Source organism: Cydia pomonella, chromosome 11, assembly GCF_033807575.1.
Source record: "Cydia pomonella isolate Wapato2018A chromosome 11, ilCydPomo1, whole genome shotgun sequence".
NCBI lineage: Eukaryota > Metazoa > Arthropoda > Insecta > Lepidoptera > Tortricidae > Cydia > Cydia pomonella.
Window position 1 is genome coordinate 4,722,754 of NC_084713.1, and position 25,539 is coordinate 4,748,292.

The 25,539-nt window shown below is 36.1% G+C and overlaps 1 protein-coding gene across 2 annotated transcripts in view; it reads right to left on the minus strand.

The window, feature by feature from the left end:
* The window catches only part of LOC133522664 (serine proteinase stubble-like), a 236,706-nt gene that overhangs the window by 169,995 nt on the left and 41,172 nt on the right, over nucleotides 1-25,539 (minus strand). For both annotated transcript variants that reach the window (XM_061858054.1, XM_061858053.1), the window contains exon 2: nucleotides 24,593-24,672. In XM_061858054.1, the coding sequence (XP_061714038.1) occupies nucleotides 24,593-24,611 (19 nt within the window). In that variant the 5' untranslated portion in view covers nucleotides 24,612-24,672. The remainder of the gene's footprint in view (nucleotides 1-24,592; nucleotides 24,673-25,539) is intronic.

A 25,539-nucleotide genomic window follows, 5' to 3' on the forward strand; every position in this document is an offset into this window, starting at 1 on the left:
AATAAAAGAAAAGAAAATAAACAATTCATTAAATGTAGAGGCAGGCAACAGACTGACTTATCGCTAAAGAGCGATCTCTTCGGGACAACTTTTGGGAAGCGGAAACAGAGAAATTAATCAAAAAATTAGGTGTTGCTAAAACGTTATGAAGCCGATATTCACACACACAATTACAGTAGGTGTAGTTTTTAATTTGTATTTTTTATTTAGGTATTAGAGATGTGTTTTTAGGGTTCCGTACCCAAAATTGAAAAAATGGGACCCTTACGCGGACACGCACAACCAACGTAATGATCAACGTTAAAGGCGGTCATCCCATAAAGTCAAAATTTTCACACAAGCTATTTTTAACTGACTACGATGTCAATATTATCGGACGGGTTGGTGTAACTAGGCCATCTATATAATCTATCATATATCTATCTTTCATCAGTATCAGTATCAAAATCTATCATCTGTATCAGTATCATAATGTATCGTCGTACGAGTCATTTTATTTCGCACACAATATTTTATTTTACTGGGCCACTTTGAAAAGCAATCCCTTTCGTTCGAAATAATCACCTGTCAAAAGAGTCGAAAGATGTCAAAACAAAAGACAAAAGCTTCCATCGGCTGTACATTTGCGCACGAAAGTGAAAACGACCTTAAAACTTGTATCAATAATTTACTTACGCATCCTCTTATTTTCACCGAAGACTACAGTCAAAAGGCATCTATAACGTGTTGTTAATAAGGTTGTTTTTGAAATGAAGGATATAAATGAGATAAGAAGATAACAGTTGTACAAACAAGCTGTCAGGTACGGTTGACAAAAACAAACACTGGCGGCTGCCGGCAAAAAGACGGACGCATAGAAAGTACCGCTTTTTCTGTACCGTTTGCCTTTTCTTTTGTAATTTTCACGCTTTTTTGTTCTATTTTGTTTAGTAATTTCTATTATGGAGATAGAAATTGGGTGATAATGGACCGCTTTGTCGGATTGTAACAGTGCTATGTGTTGATTATCTTCGGTTATTTTTGGCATGAATACGTCTCAAACTTGGTGTTCTTCTCAAATTATTCGTGATTTTTAATATTTATACTTACACGCTTTTGATATTTATGTATTTCTATTAAAATGAAGTTACTATCATAAGGTAAATTAAACTAACCGGAGAAAGAAAGTTTGAGTCGTAGATTTGAAGAAAAAGCCGTCCATAGATTTTTCGTCTATTATAGGGACCCATATGTTTCGTCGTGACATGAAGATTAATGACGGTGACGGACAAAATTTGCTATTTATAACATATTACTTAACTCACTGACATGATTTTGATATAACGGTTATTATTATAGCAAGACTTAATATGTTACGAGCTGCAGAATGGCTTTCTTTATGTGTTCTTTAATACCTAACATGTTTATGGGGATTTTCAGAAAAAAGTGTACCTACCACTTTTTTTTTCGAAAATCTTACAACTTTTGGGTTATTTCTACTGAGAATAATAAGGACTATTGATAAAAACAAAGAAATAAAAGTGTCCTTAGTTTATCATACAAATACGTCTGGTTGACGTAACTGGTGACCGAAGAGCTGGCGGCTTCCTCGCACAACGTATCAGTATTGCGATACAACGAGGAAATGCCGCCAGCATCCTTGGTATAATGCCTCAAGGGCCTATTTTAGATTTAAGCTAGTTATAGTAACACCACTGTGTATTACCATTATGTATAATGTTATTGTAAATAAATTGTTTGTAAATACAATCTTTTTTTTTGCCGCTAAAGAGTGCGTGCGCTATATATAGACAAGGGGTTGAAATCCGAATTCTGGATTTATTCCCATTTGTCCCCGCCGGTCACAGATGGGAATAGGTGGTAAATAAAGTAATTTTGGTTGTCATTTTTGTAACGGTCCATACAATATGTAGGTACGTGAAAATGCGGAACGTAACTATCAATTATAAGTAGTAAATGCTACACTTTTTTCTGAAAATGATCTTATAATACCAAGTTAAAGTGAATAAACTGATAAAAATTGCCTAAACTTAAGTTTCTTGAATCCAAATTTATCTAAACTAGTAAACTACTTGAAAAACTGCCAATATGGACCACATGCACCACAACACTCGTCAGAATCTCGTAAATTCTCGTAAAACGCTCGTTAGAGCAATATGTATGGAAATGTGTTACAAAGGACCATCCTTCCAATTTGAAGGAGCGTTTTTATGATTTTGTAACTTACGTTTAAGCGTTTATGGTGAACCGTCAGTGTTACAGGCATAAAAAATACGACTTAACCCGAAAATTACCACATTTTTATGGCCACGTGTATAATTTTTGCTTGGGATGTTTTGGTTCTCGTAGGCCATTTGTGCAGGCAGAAATGAACGTACCTGGAAATAAAACAAAACATTATTATGTAATGAAATAACAACCAGAGGAAGGTTACATACGGCCCGATTCAAAGTTTAAGATACGACAAATATTAGGTCCACCTATACAGATTTTTGATATAACCTCAAACTTAAACTAGACGTAGGTTTTAGTGCTAGAAAACAATTCTGAAAGATTTTTTTAGTTTAGTCTTCACTACCAGGGCATAATTAATATTTGATTTTTTTTCGAGCGGTAATGTATTTCGTACATCATGATCACTTGTGACAGTTGTGACGTCGCGTCATTAATGAGACGTTTTGAGTTAAAACAAAGTAGTGATTCATTGCTTGCTGAATTATTTTGTATGAAAAAATAAAAGTCGTCAATTTTTTATAAAACCTATGAAGGTGTGTTAATTACAGCCTAAACTGATTGCCCTTTGATTAGTATCAATAATAGTGACATTTTTGTTTGAAGAAACGTCATCACTGACATATCCGATATAAATCGTAACTATAGGTAGGCCTAATATTTAACGTATCTTAAAGTTCGAATCGGACCGACAGGTTACACACAGGTAGAAACACAAATTAGTGTGATCTAAGTGGAAACATTTACTAAAATTATTTCCTACATAGATGTCCCGTAGGTGATTCAATATCTATGCTAAGAAACCCAAATCGTATAATAAGTTAAAACCTATGACCAATCCATGAAATTATTTATACTATTACTATTTATATTATGATGACTATAGATATAATTTAGTAATGAACAGGCAGCGTCCCTAAAGAGGGACAAGTACTCGGGGTTATCGAAGTACTTGTTCGTTCCCCTTGCTGTGGAGACATCTGGGTGCTGGTGCGCGGAGGGGAAAACTTTTCTCGGGGAGCTGGGGCGTCGCCTACGGGAGAGAGGTCTCGACCTCCGCTCTGGGTCGTTCCTGGCGCAGAGATTGTCCATCGCGGTTCAACGCGGAAACGCGGCAAGCGTAATGGGCACCTTTGCGCCGGGAACGATGCGGGGTGGGTTGTTCGAATAGTTTTTACGGTTTAGTTTAGGTTAAGTTTAATTTATAACGAATGTATTTAGTAATTATTCTCGCGATCGATTGTATTCTCGTATATTTAGATACCATTTTGATACCAAACGTACGTTCAAATTGTCGTTCTATCACATGGCAAAAAAAAACCAAGAAGACTTTCGTAAATAATCAATATATCAGTACCCCTAGTGTACATTTATTCGATAGCGAGACGTGACGTACGCGTTTGCGTTAAGTCTCATTTTGTATGGGATTTTGAGTTTCCAAAACGTCCCGCTTGGCGCACTGTTTCTAAATCCCATGCAAAATAATTTTAATTTAATTTAAAAGCTGTTTATTTCAATAAAAATCACATTACATAATATTAAACTTAACTACTAATCTTAAATTAAAAAGATTTTTCGAGTTAAGGAGTCTTATATGAAATATTTATACATTTTAATTATTATTATTTTTAGGTACATAGGTCATCTAATTAAGTGATTTCGGTAGACTGCCCTCTTATTTTAATAAAGTATTTTTGAATAATATTTCTAGCTATACTACTGCTATACTACTAGCGCCACAACGCCATTTTCGGAACTAAACAAAAAAACTAAAGCACTGTCTATGACAGCTATTGCATTCAGCCAATATCAAATTTCTATACCCTCAGGAAAACTTTCGTAATTCAAGTTACCCTCATGAAAACCGTTTTCCAAATACAATAAGCTAATTCACACCCTTTATTAATATTCAGTGAACCTTTCATAAATTAGAACAACTCAATAAAGGCTCATATGAACGGCGATATTAGTTCAACTCCAAACTAAATTCACCCTTGTCTGTAATACGGTTGGGTAGGCTGATAGGGTTAATGGTGTGCTGTTTCTTGTAATATTGCCAGGTTGGTAATATCTTTTATGCCAATATTACATAGTTACAACTCCTTAAAATCCTGTCTGTGATATAGTCCAGTAGGCTGATAGGGTTAGTGGCGAACCGTTTGGGGGAATATTAACAATTTGGCAATATTATCCGTTATGGCGATATTAGTGCAAATTCAAACTAAATTAACCCTTGTCTGTGATACGGTTGGGTCGTCTGATACGGTTAGAGATGTACCATTTGTAATAATATAGCCATGTTGGCAATATCTTTTATGGCAGTTGGGTTCTGTGATCATCGCAGTTCAAACCTAAACTAACCCAATTTTGGCATCATTTACTTTATTTGGTAATATGTATACAATTACCATACGGTAATCATAGTGGTTTATTTCGATTAAAATATCGCATAAATTTGCTCCTCAATATTTGGTAATCGTCCATTAAATTTGGTGTTTAAATCCAATTTGAAGTGTAGTCGCGATTAAAACAGCTAGTAGGTACTTTTGTAATTTTGGACCTTATGTTTTGGTGTTTGGTATATTTGTTTGGTAAAAGATTTTTTATTTAGGGTACCAAAGTATTTTTTCCATTATATTTGTACCCTTTATAAAATATAGATAACTAACCAAAACTTTCTTCGTGTAGCACATAATTAAAGCCCATTCTAGTGGTCTCATTCACTTCTGGCTGATTTTAAAAATAGAGTATGGTAGAAATCGTTGATCCTCACAGATACAGATCAACTAAACTAAAACCTGTTCGTCATGTTCCAGCTGGCAATATTTATTAAAATATCAACGTCACATCACTAGTTAGATAGCGTTCGTATATCACGTAAGTCCTAGCACGTGCGTTGATATATCGTTTATATGATACCGTGTCTGGGATATTGGGTGCCGTAATACTTCACATTCGAGTGATAATGGTAATTAAAGGGCTTTTGATTAATGAAGATCATTATTGAGAGATACTTAATAGTCAAATTTAGTATACAAGGTGTAACAAAAATAGTTGGGATCCGTTTAAGCGCATAATCGGTATCGTGTTTTGATTAGGAAAAAGGACAAGAAAAATATTTAGTACGCGAAAATACGTTAAAAATAAATAAAAATTATTCGTGTCATAAAACTGTTTCTCCTGCTTTTCCTTACAACATGATACCGAATAGAATATGCCCTTAAACGGATCAATATTTGTTACACCTTGGATTATAGGAACCAAATACATGTACAGGAAGGTAAAGTTGCATCAAAAACCTTAGCAATTAAAATAGCTGTTTTTTTTTCTTAGCTTATTGTGTCCCACTGCGAGGCAAAGCCTGGCCTCTCTTTCTTCCATATCGTTTATTTTTATCTACATATTGCTTTGTGCCATGAGGCACACAACAATATGTGGCAACATTTATGAAAACAAATATAGTGGAATTAACATTTAAACATTGCAAGCATTTAATATAAGATTGTTTTCTTAAAAAGAACTACATTTTATTTCGTATTAACAAGGATTTTGCCTAATCGAGGTTCGAATTATCGAGGTTCCACTGTACCGGTTATTTACAATCGGTTATCTTGTTTTTCAATCACCATAAAATATATTCGATACTAAAAATAAACTAAAACACTATCTTGAAATATCCACTTTCACTTTAAAACAGAATTAAGGTGTGTTACTTTTTATGACTTAGACTATGTGTATCCTTACTTAACTTACATTTTATATCGTTTGATCAATAAAAATGCAAATAAAGATCAATGGCGCTATTCCCCGATCACCAGAGGCAAATGCTGAGACGAACCAGTGGATTTAAAGGTAATATCCGGATTCAGGCTGTAATAGCGTTAGGTGATGCTTCAGTAATACTGCGGGAGATTACTGCCGACTGCATTGCTGCCGCAAATGTCAAAATCAATGTTAGCTCCCGGATTTTTGACATTTAAGTATGGCAGCAATTCTTAGTATAAGGCCTGAGGGGACGCTCGAAGCGGAGCGTTCGGCGGGGCGTGCAGCGGAGCGTCAGGCTCACAGGTGATTTGAGCAGCGTGCACTAAGGCCGCTCCTACGCCACACGCTCCGCTCCGCTGCCCAACTCGAGTGTCCACTCAGGCCTTAGACTTCGGGTTGATCTTCAAAATGGCGATGGTGTCTAATATTTGTTTTGTTTGTTCCTCATTAATATTGTTTAACGTATAATATTGATAGCTTACTAATGTAAAAGCGTACAGATAATTCCCATTATTCAGTCAATACCCAGAGTCCATTGGGCTGTTTGGAAAGTCTGCGGTTGCGTCTTACTGCCACGACTCTTTTCATATACATTTTGTATGGGTGGCGGCAATTATACCGAAGACATATTTTTTGAGAATAACCCACTACGCCATGCGCTACGAGCACACTTTTGATATTGGTGAAATATGTAGTAATATAATTATTTTGCTCTCCCAACCCAATATTGGCAAAATTGTGTCAATGAACAGACACCATTATTTAAAAAAAAACTGAGTTGAAAGTAATTCTTATGAATTTTGCAGTTACAATATAGTAGTGCCTTAACTCGACTCACCTCGCACGCGCAGCCAATGGGAATACAGAGTTAGAATAAAGACCACTCGCCAAGCTCGTATTTCAATCGGAAAGTATCGGCAGGCGCACGGATCGATAAACGGCGCTATTAAAAAAATCTGATAGTGTGGGAAATGGGTGAAGCCTCGGGCGAGATTTGTAACGTAATTATTACCTGTACATTATAAAAATATAAAAAAACAAATAAAATATAAACCTCAATTTATAATAATTATTTATAGTAGGATCGATTATGTGTTGGTAGGTAAATGTGTATTCCCATTTGTTCCCACCGGGCACATATGGGAAATGGGAATAGGCGCTTCATAAGCATACCCATTATTCCCCGCCTCATGTATGGCGGCGCTGACGTGGGCCGAATACAAATATGAATACACCTTGGAAAACTATAAGAAGTTCGATGGTAGCTATTAAAATGATTTATGGTGCTTGACATCATTGTTGGCCGAAAGCTAATTAGAATTGGCCATTAACCGTTACAAATTGAACCGTCCGTTACGGTTTACGGTTCAATTTGGAATGGATAATTGTCAATTATAATTAACGTTCGGCCAACACTGCTTGACATGCTCCTATATTTACCAATTTCAATTTCTATCAATAGAGGTGACATTTGCCTAACTTATATTAACTTAATAAGCGAAATGCCGCAGCAATAAAATAATTAAACACAAAGTAAACCTAGCAACAGGTGAATATGAATTCCCTTGTGTATATAACATAGATAAACAAAGCAATTTACTCCAACGAATTAAGTCATTCTACCTATAGCATCATTTCAATTTGAGCTTATGTAAATTATAACTTTTCAGTGCACCGGCTTATCATTATTTCAACCGAAAAATATCCATTACTGAACAAAGGTCTCTCATAAGGACCTCCAGAACTACTGATCGTGTACTCCCTTCACCCAACTGCCGAAATCTCATAGAGTATAGTCAAGAAAGTTCTCTCAGAGTTTGGGTGACAGTATATTATAAAAAATACTTAGTATTGGATTGTAACAACCAACAAAATTGGTTCCACTTGACAACTCATCATCATTCGCTTGCCCTTATCCCATTCATTTGGGGTCGGCGCAGCATGTCTTTTTCTTCCATATCTTTCTGTCACCCGTCTCACACAATCCATCCACCTTTTCCTAGGTTTTGCTCTCCCGCACTTGCACAACAACAACACTTCAAGGTAAATATTATGCTCATAGTTGCACTTGACAACTATGAGCATAATATTTAGGTACCTACGTAGAAAAGTCAAATGGGAATGAATTTTCCCTTCAACCCTTAACCTTTAAAGGTGTTTGGCTTCCATCTAAACTAAAGCTCTCATCAGCGTTTAGGTTAGCTGGCAGGAATGGCAAAGAGATGGCCTGAGGGCGTGCCTGTGAAGCGGTTTTACTTGAAGCGTCGGTGCTCTTTGACGCTCTTATTTTTAAAGATGCCATTAAGAACTTGGAAGTTATAAAGAAATGTGTCCTTGTCATATCGTTATTTTTACCCACGACGGAACGGAGACGGTATATGCGTTTGGGGTGAGAGGATGTTTGTGCAAACCAATGTTGCCATTTTTCTTAAAAACTACTAGTCCGATTTTGATGTGGTTTTCAATGATGGGTTCGGGTTTTATTGGTGCATGTTCTTAGATAGGTGTTACGGTGACAACTCACCAGAGGGCGCTGCAGTAAACATTTATTTGTGCATCGTTTTTCAACTACGTTTTAACCGTCGTGGGTTTTTTCAAAATTTTTAATTTTGTTTTTATTACTTTTTATTATGTATATAGTTTATTTGTGACGCGTATATGTTCGAGTGATAATAGTTCTTTTTAAATAAATCAAATTCATTAGGGTTTGGATCAAGTGTGGGGCAAAACCGTGAATTGTTGATTACTTGGAATTAAATATGTATATCTTTAATTCCGAAATGTTAGCACAGGTTAATTAAACACAATTAAATTACCTAGTAACTTTTTTAATTAGTAGGTACTTTTTATTTATCATTTTCCTTAACTTCCCGTTTTAACATCAATGTCCTCTTTTTATGTACCTATGTCTCCTTAATATGTGCGTTAAGGAGACGTAGGTACATAAAAAAGGACATTGAGGTTTTTTTGTCAAAAACTTACGTAGTTTACATAAGTTTCTGTCAAAAAAATAAGGACATTGAGGTTTTTTGTCAAAAACTTATGTAGTTTACAAAAGTTTCTGTCAAAAAATATATATTTTTGGTACAAGCTTTTATCGCTGACTGTACTTTTCTTTCCACAGGCAACTAATGATTATCGAGACAATTCTAACAACCCCAAACACAATTACAGAGTTCCCTTGTAAAACACGAAATTATCTCCATAATTTCTTAATTTGATTGTTCTCTTTCTCTTTAACTCCACACTTACGAAGCAGTTAGAGCTGAAAGGTTGTTACTATAAAACCCATATGTTAACCGAGGCCCGACCAGATAACAATTCAAAGCGATTTATTACTTCGCAATTAGTACCTACTTAATTACGGGTCCAAGATGCTCTGAAATATAAGGTGGGTAAATACAATATCTATATATCACACAAAACACTCGTATCTGCGCCGTTACGTCAAAATAAAACCGACCGTAAGAAATAAGTTATAAGAATCACATTCGGAAATCGACTTTATATTAAATATGAACTTGCTAGTGCAAGCATTCGATGTAGCCTACTTACGATTGCGGTGTTTCATCTTTTTTTGTTGCGTTATTTTAAATAAGTTCTTATGTAATGGGTATAAAGTTTACGTTTCAATGGAATGAAAAAGTAAGATACGATGATTCAGAAGTGATTTGTCGATATGTTCGTGTCAGTTTATAAATTATCTCGCCCCCGCCTTCTCTAAAGCATTGCACTACTAGTAGTTGAATGTATGTTTATTTCATTTTTTTAAGTCTGGGTGTTAAGTACTTAGTAAGTAAGTACATAAAAGTCATTATTTAACATAATGCACCATTTTTTTATGTACTTTCAATGAGAAATATATATCTAGGCATGTTCTAAAATTACAAAAAATGCGTAAGGTATTTAATAGCAAGCAGAAACAAGGCTTACATTTTAGATACAACTCTATCATAGCGTAGATATATATCTCCGTGTCAAAAAAAAAATTGTGTGATATTTTTGATTTCCTCTAATATTGTCAGTTGCTAAATACATTTTAATTTAATTAACACGAAGCGTCTAGTTGACGTAACTGATGACCGAAGAGCTGGCGACTTCCTCACATAACGTATCAACATTGTGATACAACGAGGAAATGCTGCCAGCATCCTTGGCACAATGCCTATTACTTCATAGTACTGTAATTATTGGTTAGATTTAGTTATACATACTACGATACACGTGAAAGGCTATTGTACTGAAAAAATAATTCGGACACCCCAAATCCCAATCGTTTATTTATCAATAAGTTGTTAATCCATTTAAGTAATTTGTGCTTGTTAAAACAAAGAAATTATCTACAAAAACCGTAATTGCATGATAATTGCAATTGTTCACACTTTTTTATGCAACAAAACGTCATCATCCGGTCCGAGCCGGTCCGAGCCGGTCGGAATGATTTAATCGATCCGGGCGTTAATGGTGCTAATGACATTTGAATCGGAGTAACTCGTACAGAGTGAAGCCTCGGTTGGTTAAAGACTTGAGGCTCCGTCTTTAACCTTCTAATAGTAAGAAGAGATATTCTTCAATTATTTATATAAATAAATAAATATTAAAGGACATTATTACATAAATTGACCAATTCCCACAGTAAGCTCAAAAAGGCTTGTGTTGCCTACAACAAGTACCTATACTTAGACAACGATAAATATAATATTAATAATAATAATTCTGCCTATATACGTCCCACTGCTGGGTACAGGCCTCCTCTCATGCGTGTGAGGGCTCGAGCTATAGTCCCCACGCTAGCCCAATGCGGATTGGGGACTTCACATACACCTTTGAATTTCTTCGCAGATGCGTGCAGGTTTCCTAACGATGTTTTCCTTCACCGAAAAGCTAATGGTATATAAGATATCAAATGATATTTCGTACATAAATTCCGAAAAAACTCATTGGTACGAGCCAGGATTTGAACCCGCCACCTCCGGATTGAAAGTCGGACGTCATATCCACTCGGCCACCACCGCTTGTAAAATATAATATATAAATATTTATAAATACTTAAATACACAGAAAACACCCACGACTCAGGAACTCACACAATTAAAAAAAAATAGGATGATGATGATGATAATTGTTTTATGTCCTAATGTGATAGGTTATTCAGTGCGTGGGGTATTGAAGGGGAACAAAAATGTAATTATTTTGGCGCTACGACGCACGCCATTACGATTTTTTTCTTTTTCTTTCTTTCTTCTTTCTTTTTTTTATTATTACTTTGGGGTCATTAAAAGGGGAACGAAAAATTGATTATTTTTACGCTACGACGGACGGTTTAGGAGATACAGCCCTATAAAGATTTCTGCATGACAAAAAAAAAATATTATGGGGCTGTATCACCTGAAGCGTGCGTCATAGCGCAAAAATAATGAAATTTTTGTTCCCCTTTTTACCCCGAAATAATATTTAACAAACACAAAAAAGAAAAAAAAAAACGCAAAAAGACAAAAAAAAGAAAAAAAACCATAATGGCAGATTTTTGCTTATAGGGTTTTTATGGTTGAATGCTAAGACGTGCCATAATTCGACGTTTAAAAACAAAAGGTTGCCTTACAGGCCTAGGTGTGTAAGGCTGTATGAAATTCCTTTACATATCATCTTCACTCATCGCACCTGATATGTAGTATTCTCTAATTTGGAGTAAGTCATGTCAACATTTCATTACAAGTTCGAGAAAAAATAATAGCAGACGTCACCGCCGACCGTACGGCTGACAGCTTCCTATCATCGGATAAGCTTAGACAGCAGGGAAACGCTGTCAGGTTCTACTGTACCACGCCGAGATGAGATAACATGCATACATATAATTTATTTATTTAAAGATTAGTTTTTTATTTATTATAGTTTTAAGTTTCTCATACGTATACCTAATATTAATGCTCCTTACAAAACTTCAACGCAGTATTTATAAGATCAAATCGGTTAAACGAATCTAAAAATATTTTCTCAAACTGCTGCCAGTAGCTTCCGGATTCTGGATATAATTGTAATGACAATTTTTCTACAGAGACATTAAGACTGCGTTTCCACCAGAGATCTGCGAGGATGCGTAGCGAAGGATGTGTTTGTAAAGCCGACCACTGACTAACAGGCCGCCGGACGATATAGGTCTGTCAGTTAGAACAAAAATTTGACAGTGCCGAATAACTGACCGACCGATATCGTCCTGAGGACTGTAGTCAGTGGTCAGCTTGAAGAACCAATAGAAGCACTTCACACTTATGGAGAATAACCGGACAAGCACCCGTATACAAGGAGATACAAACGCGCAAATGGCATTGGATTGGGCAATTCCTCAGGAAACCTGACACCCACCTATCCAAAGTGGCCCTGACCTGAAAGATGCCCGGAAAACGGAAACATGGTCGCCCTAAAATTACTTGGCGCCGTCTCGTGGAACAAGAGTTGGGTGTATTGGGGATGGGCTGGGAGGAGGTTACTCAAGCTGCCCAGGACCGGAGTCAGTGGAAGTATCGTTCGAGCCTTACATCCCGGCTGTGGGTAAGTAAGTAAGTAAGTAAGTAAATATTCTTTATTGCACCAACAATTATACATTTTACATACATGTAAAACTACAAATGAATTTTAAAGGATAATAGAACCACAACACACACGCACGCACGCACGCACGCACGCACGCACGCACGCACGCACGCACGCACGCACGCACGCACACACACACACACACACACACAGGACACAAAGGGAACAAGGGAAGGGTAGGGAAGGGGGGAGGGACGGGGGAAGGGAGGAGGATGGGTAACAGGATGCAAAGAAGACAAAGAGAATACACATACTCGCAAATCTCTAGTGGAAATGCAGCCGAAGTAGGTGTTTAAAAACTAAAGACGGTAAAAAATCTGTACCTCTCTTTAAAACGAGAAAAACTCCCCCGCCTTTTTTACGTCTCGGACACCTTCTGTTTGTTAAAGATAAATTATTTCTTTGTTCCATCTCATTAAACCAGAGCAAGGCTTTCTGTCACAGCTGATAAATAGCTACTGCCCCTTATTACGCATTTCGTGTTTTTTGTCGAACAAAGATTTATCTTAGTCCCAGAAACTTACTGAGATACAACGTTGTTTCTCGAACGATACTTCATTAATTAAGCATCTGAGGCTCGAATTGAAGATTACTTTTAACTAAAATAATAAACTTCTTCCTCTTTTAAAATTTTCGTAAAAACTATACTACTAACTCCGTAGTATAGAAGGTTGATTTTGCATTGAGATAATTTTCCTAAATACGAAACTTTGAAGGTATATTTAAAAGCTTCTCAGACTGAACTATTCATTAACAAGCTTATGCAGGCTGCCTGGATTTTGAACCTATTTTCATAATTAAATTTGGTCTATTTTACTAAAATATTAAGACTAAGTTTTGCTTTTGGTCGGCCTGGTAATCTCCAAAGGGTCATAATAAATATAAGCTAAGTTTGACCCTTACTTATGTAAACTAAATACAATGTATTTGTTAAAACTTAGCTCTAAGGAATTAGAACAATTGATACTTACAATATTATATAATTGATACTTGGCTAGACACTAAATTGAAAAAAATACACGTTTCAAATTGGAAAGAAACAAGATGCGACATGCAGGTGTGCCAGGAGTCAGAGGAGACTGCAATGCACATGCTCTGTTCCTGTGGACCACTAATGTCAAAAAAAGTACCTACTTAAGGCTGTATGTAGTGCAATCCTATGAGGTACAGAACATTGGCACTATACAATATGAAAACCACGCGTATTTCGTCGAAAAAACGATGTGATAAAGAAGTTTTAAAGAGCCATAAAAACACTTGACACGAATTACGTACACTAAATTGTCAGCACACCCATTTAAAATTTTACGCAAGGAAAAAATGAGAAATTTTGGCACGTCCTCGTAAAAAGGGCAATAAAAATAGCCAGGCCCGTTTAATTTAAGGTGTAAAACAATTCAATTATGTCCCATTAAGTGGAGTTTAACACGTAATTGTGAATACTTCGGCGTGTCAGTTGTGAAAAGGACTATGCGTCAAAATGGCCCCAATACCAACAGAGTTGAGAGTAAGGTCATTAGATAGGTATTTCTATGTACTTAATTTCGTTCTATGGGCACCAAGCGAAATTCCATTGCAGAACTGAGATATTGGTATTTTAGTCAAAATGTCGTCACCCTTATTACCTAGGCAATATAGTCCACCGCCGGGCCAGCGCGGCAAATCATTCAGTGTGCTCGCCCGGCGGTGCGCGAACATCTACCCTGCAGTAATTAATTTACTTACTTGGACTCTATTGCCTAGGTAATAAGGGTGACGACATTTTGGCTAAAATACCAATATCTCAGTTCTGCAATGGAATTCCGCTTGGTGCCCATAGAACAAAATGAAGTGCATAGAAATACCTATCTAATGACCTTACTCTCATTTCTGTTGGCGTTGGGTCCAGGCTCCATACAAAGTTGCCCATGGTCCTTTGCCCCGTGATTCGGTAAGCGTCGCCTCGACAAAACCAGTGTAAGTTGACCTTGAGATTTGTAGCAACTATAGTCTGTTTCTTTTAATTATAAAATACTGGAACGCTCATTTGTTTATTGCACATAAAATGTATGGCGTAGTGTATGCGTATTGTGTGTGTGTGTGTGTGTGTTGAGTGCTGCTGACTGATAAGTACAGTGTCAGAGGTACCGGCCCTTACGGGCACTAAGAATGGTGTTAGTTCAGTGGTATCACTCACGAATTCGAGCAAATCCAATGCAGTCTCTAGTTGCCACTAATCGCGCGCGTGATGTGAACTCATCAACCAATCGCGTTGTGGCGTTAGACTGCAGCGATAGGCGGGAATTCGTATGCGTGACACCGCTGTACTGGCCCCATTCTTATTGCCCGTAAGGCCCGTCCTTAGATATATCAATGTGTGTATACTATTTTTCTGTTCGACGGAGTCGGAAAGCAGCAATTTCGTTTAGCATAGCGGGAGTAGAAAAATATATTCGATCACAGCCCATTACGAAGCTTTATACTCGCGGTCGAAATACTTATGCACCTGGCATCCAACAATTCTAAATTTGCTACATATTTTCGGAGTGATCTTATACATTTAGTATTTTTATAATACCTTTATAACCATGTTTTATACATTAAATAAATTAATTGAATTGAATTAAATTAAATTTATTGAGTTGGGTTGGAGGCAACTAGTCTTCTACGATCTTTTAGTGATAACAATATTGCCAGTAAAGTCACGTCAACACCGAATTAATCGGCTGATTGCAATTCCGAAAGCAAACGTAACGCTGACAGCTATTGCGTTGGAAACTTTTCCGAAAAGAGCCAGCATCTTTTCACTTTCACTAGTTTTAGTTTAATTGGTAGGGCCGCAAGTAAGGCTCGGCGCAGACAGCGGGACTGATATTTTCGAACAACTTGATTCGCATTGCGTAAAATTGTGTTTTTAACCTTTTCCAAAAAGGCAGAAATCTGTTGTTATTTTTATATTTAATGGTGATGTATCGGCGGTTTCTGTACAGATTTTCATAAGTTTGATATGAATTTCGTTATTATCACCCGCTTTTAAATACCACTTACCACTAGTATGACACTGACATATTTACTAGCATGTGCATAACTTCTTTTCTATATTATACCTCGCTCATATTTGCATAATAGTGCGAGCAATAGGTATTGACAGGTAATTACGTAGACGTTAGCAAATATTACAGTTTGACACTGCTAAGGTACAGCTGCTTAAGAGTAATCTTAATTATTCATGACAATAACATGTCATTTTTATTATCAGCTAAACATTAGCAAATAATTATTAACATTTTTTTTAAAGAATGTATACATAGCTGACGTTAGAACTAATTTTAACTATACGAACAAATACCTATTTAAGACTACTTATATATGCTTAATTCCCAAGTTTAATTGAGTAATAAAACTTTCCTAGTCTCAGTAGGTAAGCAAAAGCCTGTCATTTTCGATTATACCCACTTCAATCACATTGACATAGTACAATAAATTTTATAGCACTATAAAAACCGTGTCCGAGATATAAAATTTGCGAATTAATAATAACGGCAGCATGAATAGTGAAAAGCTTTCAAAGAACTTTCATTAATGATTCATTGGAATAAATGCGGATGTTAAACATCTAGAGCTAGGGCCCGATTTGAACTCCAGAACTGACGCAAAATCGGCCTCGTTTTGGCACCACTCATCTGTGCATTTAATTTTCATATTGGTGCAACTGAGATCCGATGCGCGTATACATAATCAATAATAATTCAATATCAGATAGTTAAAGTTAGAATGCCACTTCTGCTATAATAGCGCCCGTTTGCATCAGGCCAATATTATCTGTAATGGTCAAAAGAAAAATACAAACAACAGACAAATACTAAAATTCTATATAGATATAAAAGTCCCTGAGTGTCAGAGCTAAAATATATACAATTAAAAAATCATCAAATTATCCTTACAGATGTAAAGGGTCTCCAAGACTTGAATTCTTATATAAGTAATTAAAAACAAGATATGAAACGAACACATGTTAGAATAAGTCAGATTTTCTCGTAACATCCAATCTAACGGTTTATGATTTGGTTAACCCAGAAGTGATCAAATTGCGACCCACAAAAAGTCGCAAAAAACGGAAGCTTCGCCATGGTTCTCGGGTCAAAACGTTTGAGGACGCCTGCCGTGGACCATCGTGATTTTTATTATAAAATAACGATTATATAGTCAACAATAATTCCGTACATATTAGTTCCATAAAACTTGATTGGTTAGAAATCCACCATTTCGTCAATTTAAAGAAAGTGAAATACCCGAACCACACCTCCACTTCACTGATGAAGTGGACAGCAAACGTCTGTTATTAGTATCCATTAGAAGATGATGGCCAATACACTGTAATGATGAATTTTAGTGCGCTCTTAAAATTGAATGTAAAGTCATTTCGTCCCCAACTAAAGGCTAACCTAGATAGAACTTGTTATTTTAAAACTACGGAGTGCCTTCGGGACTTAGAGTACTTGCTAACTCTAACATTTACTTGATAGATATCCTGATAGTAATGTGAAACACGAAATACGAATTCTTGAGGTAAACTTGTTTTAGTATAACTTGATAGGTGTGCACACTTATATAAAAAAAATTAAAATTAAATTATCATTTATTTCAGATCTTTACAATCCATAGATTTTGTTAGTTTATCTAAGCTACGTACCTAATAACTAGTGTTAGTATTTACTAATTACAACTAAACTAAACTAAAAAGTAACAAAACAACGTACAGGTCGCCCAGTCACAACTACCAGGTGCCTCCATATTCGACAGTCGCATCTATCGGCTAATACTTTCAGAAAGCTGTTGGGACTGCTTCTCGCTCGTTGCATTAAAGATGCTGAGCGCTTACGCAAGATGGCATGGTACCCGTCTGTGCGCGCCTCTGCAAACATCGTCGAGGCGCTACAGAACCGTGACAGCCCCATCAGCATTCTGAAAGCATTATTATACTGAACTCTGAGAGCGTTATATAATAGCGAACGTGAATATTTAGTGAATGAATAGGTACTTATTGACTAATTACAACACTTTTATATAAACTAAATGCTGATGGGGCAAATGATCAATACGATGCATGTGCAATTTACTTGTACATGTTTTCTATTATACAAATACAGTACCGAGAGCATTCCCTATTTAAAATGCAAGTCTCTAATTAGATAAACATGTATAAAAGTAATACCGAACATGAAATAATTATAAAATAGGTACAGAAAACTATCACTTGTATGAAAAAAAATACAGTCAAATAATCACCGTTCAAGATATATTTTTTAACTTCACTTGATTTTGAACTGGTAGCAATATAAGTAAAAGCAATAAAAATAGGATACTATTTATACCAATTATACAGAATAATAGTGTCTGCCCGCAACGTCGTCTGCTAATTGATGATGATGATATTAATGATTGATAAAACTATCTTATGTATGTACCCCGGGCCTCAAACTATCTCCATAACAGATTTCATTAAAATCTGTTTAGCGGTTTAAGCGTGAAGATATGACGAACAGGCACACAGAGTTACTATCAAATTTATAATATTAGTAGGGTTTAGTACTAATAAAAAATAAACGGACGGACATGACGAATCTATTAGGGTTCCGTTTTTGCTATTTGGCTACGGATAATATAATTCCGAAAAATCACTCGCATACTGCAACTAATCGCCCATATGCGCCAAGCCTTACAATTGTTCGTGTGTTTTCACTTTTTATTAGGGCTGTTCGCCGCCATCTGCCATTATTATGTCTGTTACAATAATCGTGTTACACACGTGAAGGCGTTGACAGGCGGCCGGAACGGAAACTATTGTGATGGACAAATTGGCCCTTAAATACACTTTCTCTGTAACCTTATAAGGGAATATACCACATGATCGTCCATACAAAAAGGGAAAACGTTTTTCCACTTCTAAATATTTTCCATTCTCCATATTTTTTTGGTATGTTATTGACACAATGAAAAACTAGGATTATAAGTATTTCTTTTTTTTTTCAAAATTTGCAAATATTTTTTTTTAAAAAAAGCGAAGCGTATAAACAAAGTAGTTTGTTAAGATTTAGTTAGTGGAAACCGTTTTCTCCCGAAATGGAATTTCATAGAAAAATTACCGTTATTTCGTTAGATTCGAAAAGCTATTCTTCCCTCGTGATCGTCGATACAAAAAGACCACGTTTTCCACTTCTATTATATATTTTCCATTCTTCATTTTTATATGTTACTGACACAATAAAAAACTATCCTTTTTTTTAAACCTATAAACCTAGAATATATTATGCTGAAGCGATCGACATCAAAATCAAAGTGATTTGTTAAGATTTAGTTAGTGGAAACCGTTTTCTCCCGAAATGGAATTTCATAGAAAAAGTACCGTTATTTCGCTAGGATCGCAAAGCCATTCTTCCCTCTTAAGGTGCGTCCAGATATAGCGAATGTGCGGCAAGATTGTTGTGGATTACGTTTTTATGTGAGTCTTGCAGATATTGACATTATCGGCCTCCTAGCCTAGCCGGTACTGACCCTACCTGCGAAGCAGGAGGCCCCGGGTTCGAATCCTGGTAAGGGCATTTATTTGTGTGTTTATGTCGAACATTTTTACCTGAGTTATAGATGTTATCAATGTATCTAACTATGTATTTATCTTAACAACTATGTATGTATATCATCGCACAGTATCCGTAGTACAAGCTTTGTTTACTAGACTTAAATCGATCGGGATATGAACCATTATACTAACCAGTTAAATGCATCTTGTTCATGGGCAACTGGAGATAGCGGGTGCGTGTCAAAGTTGTTATTTATTTATTTAATCGTATGGCTTATACAAAAAATAGGCAGTTATATAAATATCACAGAATACAAATTACATTACAAAGTTGTGTAGACTGCGCTCGGTCTACCCTCATTCGTGCGCGTCGGACCTATTCCCGATCGATTTAAGTCTAGTGAAACTCACCGTGAATCATTCAAAACTGTTATAAGCTTTGTTTAGTTTGGGGTTTGGTCGATCTGATTGAGATTGTCTCCAGACATATTTTTATTGCGCTAATAACTCGCGCAATGACAAGTAAACAGTCACGTCACGTGTGCACGTTCGCGGCGCAATTGCTATGTCTGGACACACCCTTAGCGTAGAATATAATCATCAAAGTACACTTGATATGTTACCATCATGATTTTTTGTTTTTATAGTACGATTCTCCATTGTATTGTAGGTAGTATAAATCCAACAAAAAATACGAGTATATAATTATACAGTCTAGGGTACTTAGCCAACGTGCCAATCGTTATCGCTCCGTAGCGTTACGTAGTTATTTCTCTCAATAACCTTTCCATATTAGTATGACAGACAGTTTCGTTTCGTTCGATACGCAGCGTTAAGGATTGGCACGTTGGCTGCGCACCATGAGATGTGGGTTCGTGTCCCAATGAAACACGGCTATTCAAATATTATCAATTATAAACATCGCTATCAAATTTATGATTTTAATAAGGTACGTCCCGACAATAAACAAGTTTTTTTGTGAGAAATTTCATTTTTTTATAAATGCTGGTTAAAAGGGGAGAAATCAATTTGCTTAATAAAATAAGTAGGTATATTATATTATATTATTATAGGACATTATTACACAAATTGACTAAGTCCCACATTAAGCTTAATAAGACTTGTGTTGAGGTATAAAGATTTTGGTTACAATTTGTTTTGTCATATCGATATTTTTTGTTCAAAACACATAACATAGTTCATGCAGATATGTTACAATTTTAATCATTTTTGCAAAACATTCGTAAACTGTAATATTTCAACCCTCTCCAACATGTCAGAAGCAAGCGCGGTTGAAACTCGTTATAAATGTAAAGCTGGGAATAAAATACCACGTCATATATCTCTTCCCTCGACGGACAGAATTCTACTAAAATCTGCTTGAAATGCACAACTAGTTCCCAACTTTTGTACATTAAAAAATGTATGCAAATGTACAAAAGTTATTGCAATGCATATATACATTACTGAGGCGCCGAGCAGTTACTAAGGATCCATCAGTTATTTTTCAGTTGACGTCTATAATTATAGTATAAAATCATTTAAAGGTGCTAATAGACGTTAAAATAAAAATGTTGGTTTATATTAGGCCAGTCAAATTAGGTTATGATGAAGAATTAATTCCCAGGAAGCTAGAAATCGTTTTAATACCTTAATTGGGTCCTAGATACGTGTAATCCGAGTTTGCTCAGTTACCAGGAGGTGTGCACACATTTTTGCTCTTTACAGTTTTTTGCTTGTAGCTCGAAAACGTCCGAGCCGACGCGACGGACAATTTGCTCAAATCATTATCTTATACTTTTAAACGAGCAATTCTTGTATATATATATATATATATATATATATATATATATATATATATTTTTGTGATTTCGGAAACGGCTCTAACGATTTCGCTGAAATTTGGTATATGGGGGTTTTTGGGGGTAAACAATCGATCTAGATTAGTCTTATGTTTGGGAAAACGCGTGTTTTTGAGTTTTCATGCGTTTTTCTTTCGACGCAGAATATGCTCGCTAATTTCGTGTTGCCGGCCACTGTCCGTCTGGTCCAGCGGGTTAAGACGCGGACTGCTAAACGAGTGTTACGGGTTCGAATCTCGCCCGGTGACTAACTTTTGTTTTTTTTTTATATGTTCAAGTTTATATATAATTTTTTATTTTTTATTGTTTTAGACAAGTTTAATTTAGTAATAAAATGTAGTTAAGATTATCACCTATACACCACCATATTACAATAAATAGTTATAACCGAGCAAAGCTCGGTCGCCCAGGTACTGAGAATTTATATCTGAGGATCTGAAAGATACCTTAATATGAATTTATACTACTTACTTCATAGTCAAAGGTTGTAAAAATATGGCCGCCATTTTGTATTCCTTTATTTTTGGTACAATTATGTTAAAATCCGAAAACTCCTTTTCACCGTGTCTGATCCACAAAACCTTGCTGGTATTGCCATTGTAATTGATGGTGAATTCCTTCTACATCGCGTGGTTTGGCAATTCAAGGAAAAATGTATCACCGAAAACTCCCAAAATTTATGCACACCTCCTGGGATTGCGCAACCGCGGATTACACACATTTAGGATCAAATGAAGGTATTAAAAGTCTAATAAATAAACTCTATAAATTTCCAGCTTGCTGTGAATTCATTCCTCAAAACATTTTTTGGATCTAATTTGATCAATCATAAAATTGATTTTTACATGTATAAAAATAAACCGTCCGAGCATGAAAAGTATTTTTAAAGCATGTTTACAGAACCGGTGACAACTACAACGTATATCGAGTTACCGAAAACGTGTTAGGATTATTAGGGCAGAAATGATTCGGTAACGGTATCCCTTTGATTTTTGGGAACACAATTTTGAAGGGTACTGGGCAATGAGCAAATAAATTAAAATGCAGGCAAGTGTTAATATTCTTGTCAAAACATCCGAACTAGTGATGGAGACCCGAACCAGTCCAGTGACTTAGTTTCAATCGATTCGTTTTAACATGCTATTTTTAAAATGATTTAAAAAACGAGATAGTAAACTCTACCCTACTCGGGTAAGATCGGATGGAACGTAAGATCGTATGATCCCAACTACTGTGCCATGTGTAGGGTGCCATGCCATTTTACCTCGCCAGTCGAATCGTGTCAGTCGTGTGCTACGAATGTTTAAAAAATAGCGTGAAAAAGTTATTTTTTTAATTACAAAAGACCGGACGTCGGACCTTTTCAACATAATTATGCAACTTATTCTCCTTGCGTTAGAGTGGAATAAGCTATTCAAAATTCAAAAATGTATTCAGCAAGTAGGCCTCAAGGACTATATTACAAGTCAATACAACATTTATAGCAACATCATATAGTGTCATGAAAAATATATAGCAACATTTATAAATACAACAGCCAATACCTGGGTAAACTTTACATTATAATAATCTTAAAATAAATAATTACTACAATACAACAGAGACGAATAGTCTCTATAGTTATAAATACATTAAATCTGCAGATGTAAAAGGTAAATAAGATTTGGAGAGACCTTTCTCTCCAAGTGTCAAAATGAAATTAATACTAAATAAATAAATCGCGTCTACACTATTAAGCTAGCAGTCTCATAAACGAATGCTACAGAATACATAACTAGTATGTATGCAACCTGTCAAATATATTAATCTGTTTTATTCCAATTTAGAATGGAAGTTTTTTTTTGTCGCATTGCGTACCTATGTTCTGTCCCTTACGGGTGCACGCGTATAGCACATCTATACGATCCTACCATCTATGACTGCGACATTGCCGCGAAAGATGTCACTGTCAATTTCCTTTATAAAATGGGTGGCGGATAAAACGTTGTAAACGTGACAGTAATGAGACAACTAATCAAGAAAATTGACAGTGTCATATACCGCGTCCAAGCCGAAGTAACCATCCGAATGTTACTATTAGAGCGTTTTCAGATTGTCCGATCCAATATGTAGGATGACCCGTAGAAAAAACCAGCCGACCGAGATGCCCTATGGCATATCATTTTTGTTTTCGTATGGACACTTTACTTTGAACACTAATTTTAGTATCAATTAAATAGATACCTAAATAAATACAAAAGGCAGTTTTTAAATTCTACTTCTTTGTGGTTGTATTCCACATCCGACATCAGATCGAACAATGTGAAAACGCTCTTCGTTGTTATAGCTATAAAATCGATGCTTAGAATTTTTACTTACGATTTTTCATTTTTGAGGCATTGAACTCTTCAAACCCAAGACTAAAATTAGACTTACCTATTATAAAGCCAATAAACTTTCATCATATAAAACAAATCACTTTCACTACATGAATAATGTAAAGCGAAAAATGCAAATATTCGCGATGACCGACTGCCCCGGTTACCAACCCACATTTAATTACGCGTTACCAACCGCGCGGGAGTGAGTAATGTGTTTGTCCACAAGTGCTAATTAACTTGCTGTGGATGCTGCGCGAATTTTAAATTGGTGTAAAACACGGACCACTTGCCCAGTAGATCTGAGGCCGTAGCCAAGATCACGTAGCTTGGCTCGTCTTGGCAAGGGCAATACCGTGCCCCAGATATATAAGGTATACCCGGGTAAGACCGGACAATTTTTCGGGGAGTTGGAAAGACGTCACTAAAAAATATATTTCTTAATTCTTACTAACTTTTACCTCCAAATATTTAATGCAAGTGATAAAAAAGGAATCAAGCTTTTATAATTAATTCACTTAATGCCCCTTAATACAAAAGTTTAGGAGTAATCTACACTCAAAGTTGAATAACATTTTTTAAAACCTAACCTAACCTCACAGAATAACCTTCTTGGACTAAGTACTAAGTTGGAGTTAGTCCGATACTAATAGTAAAAGATTGCCTATATGTAGTGAAAGTTTTTATAAGAACGCTGCACGTATGATACGGTGTCTATGGATGGTACTCTATGTCGTCAAAGGGGATATCATTTCATTTTATGTGCGTATGATGATAGTCCATTTATTTTTTAAGTACAAAGTAAATAAGTGGTTTTCGTTATAGGTAAGTTAAGAGAGCGGAAAACAGTTTATCGCTCAAGTAGAGTGTTACCCTTCCGAAGAAACAAATACAATTTAAGGCAAAAAAAAATATAGCATGGACATCGCGCCGGCGGGAGCAGAAGCTTCGGTAATATCAATTTTTGTAGCTCGTTTGGTAAAACAGTGGGCCCAGGTACCAAAGCTGTGTGAGTTCGAGTCTCCATTCTCATCCGAGGCAGCGAAGTTTCCCATTGAGATCACTTGCCATGGGTACGAACTTAAGATACGTCGAATATTAGGTCTATACTTCTTCAAACAGAAACGTCACTTTTGACACTAACATATCCTATCCATATCGTATCTAGAGCTAATATTTGACGTATCTTAAAGTTCGAATCAGACCGTAAGTGTGCTAACACTAACCTGGTGCGCGGGCATTCATGTGTCGGTCCCGGGCGCTCGCGGCGCATCACCGCACGCGGCGCGCCTGCTACACACGCACCCTGCAACAACGTAACATATAAGAACGGAGCAGAAATAAAATATATTTGTAAATATATCAGAACTTTACATACGAATATAGGTACGTACATATTTAATCACGCCTATTTCCCGGAAAGGTAAGCAGAGACCACAGATTTACACTTGCTACGATCCTGACATACCTCTTTCGCTTCCTTCACTTTCATAACATTCCTCATACACGCTCGCCGGATTAGGGTGCTCTTGACCTGGCCTTCAGGATTTTCAAATTTGATCAGAGAAAGTCCGCCGAGATCTACCCCTTCCAGCTCCCTCTTCTACTTCTCTCTTGTGGACTCTCTTTGTTCTTTCACTCATTTTTTCAACGAATCCAAACCATCCCAACATACCTTTCTCAATTTTTGTCAATACACCTTCGTTCAATCCACACTTACCCTTATCACACTGCATACATACCTATGTATGTGGATTATCTAATGCAAATAAATTAAATAAAGGTATAAAATCAATGTTTAATTTTCAATGCTGGAGGAAGCAATGTTTATTAGTTAGATAAGAGACGCTTTTTCAGTTAATTATAAAATTTTGATTTTAACCTTACTCGGAAGTTTTATAGTAAGCGTAGAAAATATCAGACCTAGAAGTTTAATAACTTTAACTCGTACGCCAAAGAAGTTATATTACATAGAAGTTTGAACACGAAGTTTCCAGACTCGGTTCATTAGAACCTACTCATACTGTATAAAAGTACCGTAAACCCACCTAACTATAATCCTGTACGTGCCACAATAATGGTCCTCACAATCCGTGATTAAATATGAGTATATTTCATGAGTTGTTTCTTCCACTTATGAAAATATTTTTCCTAAGATAAATTATTAGATAAT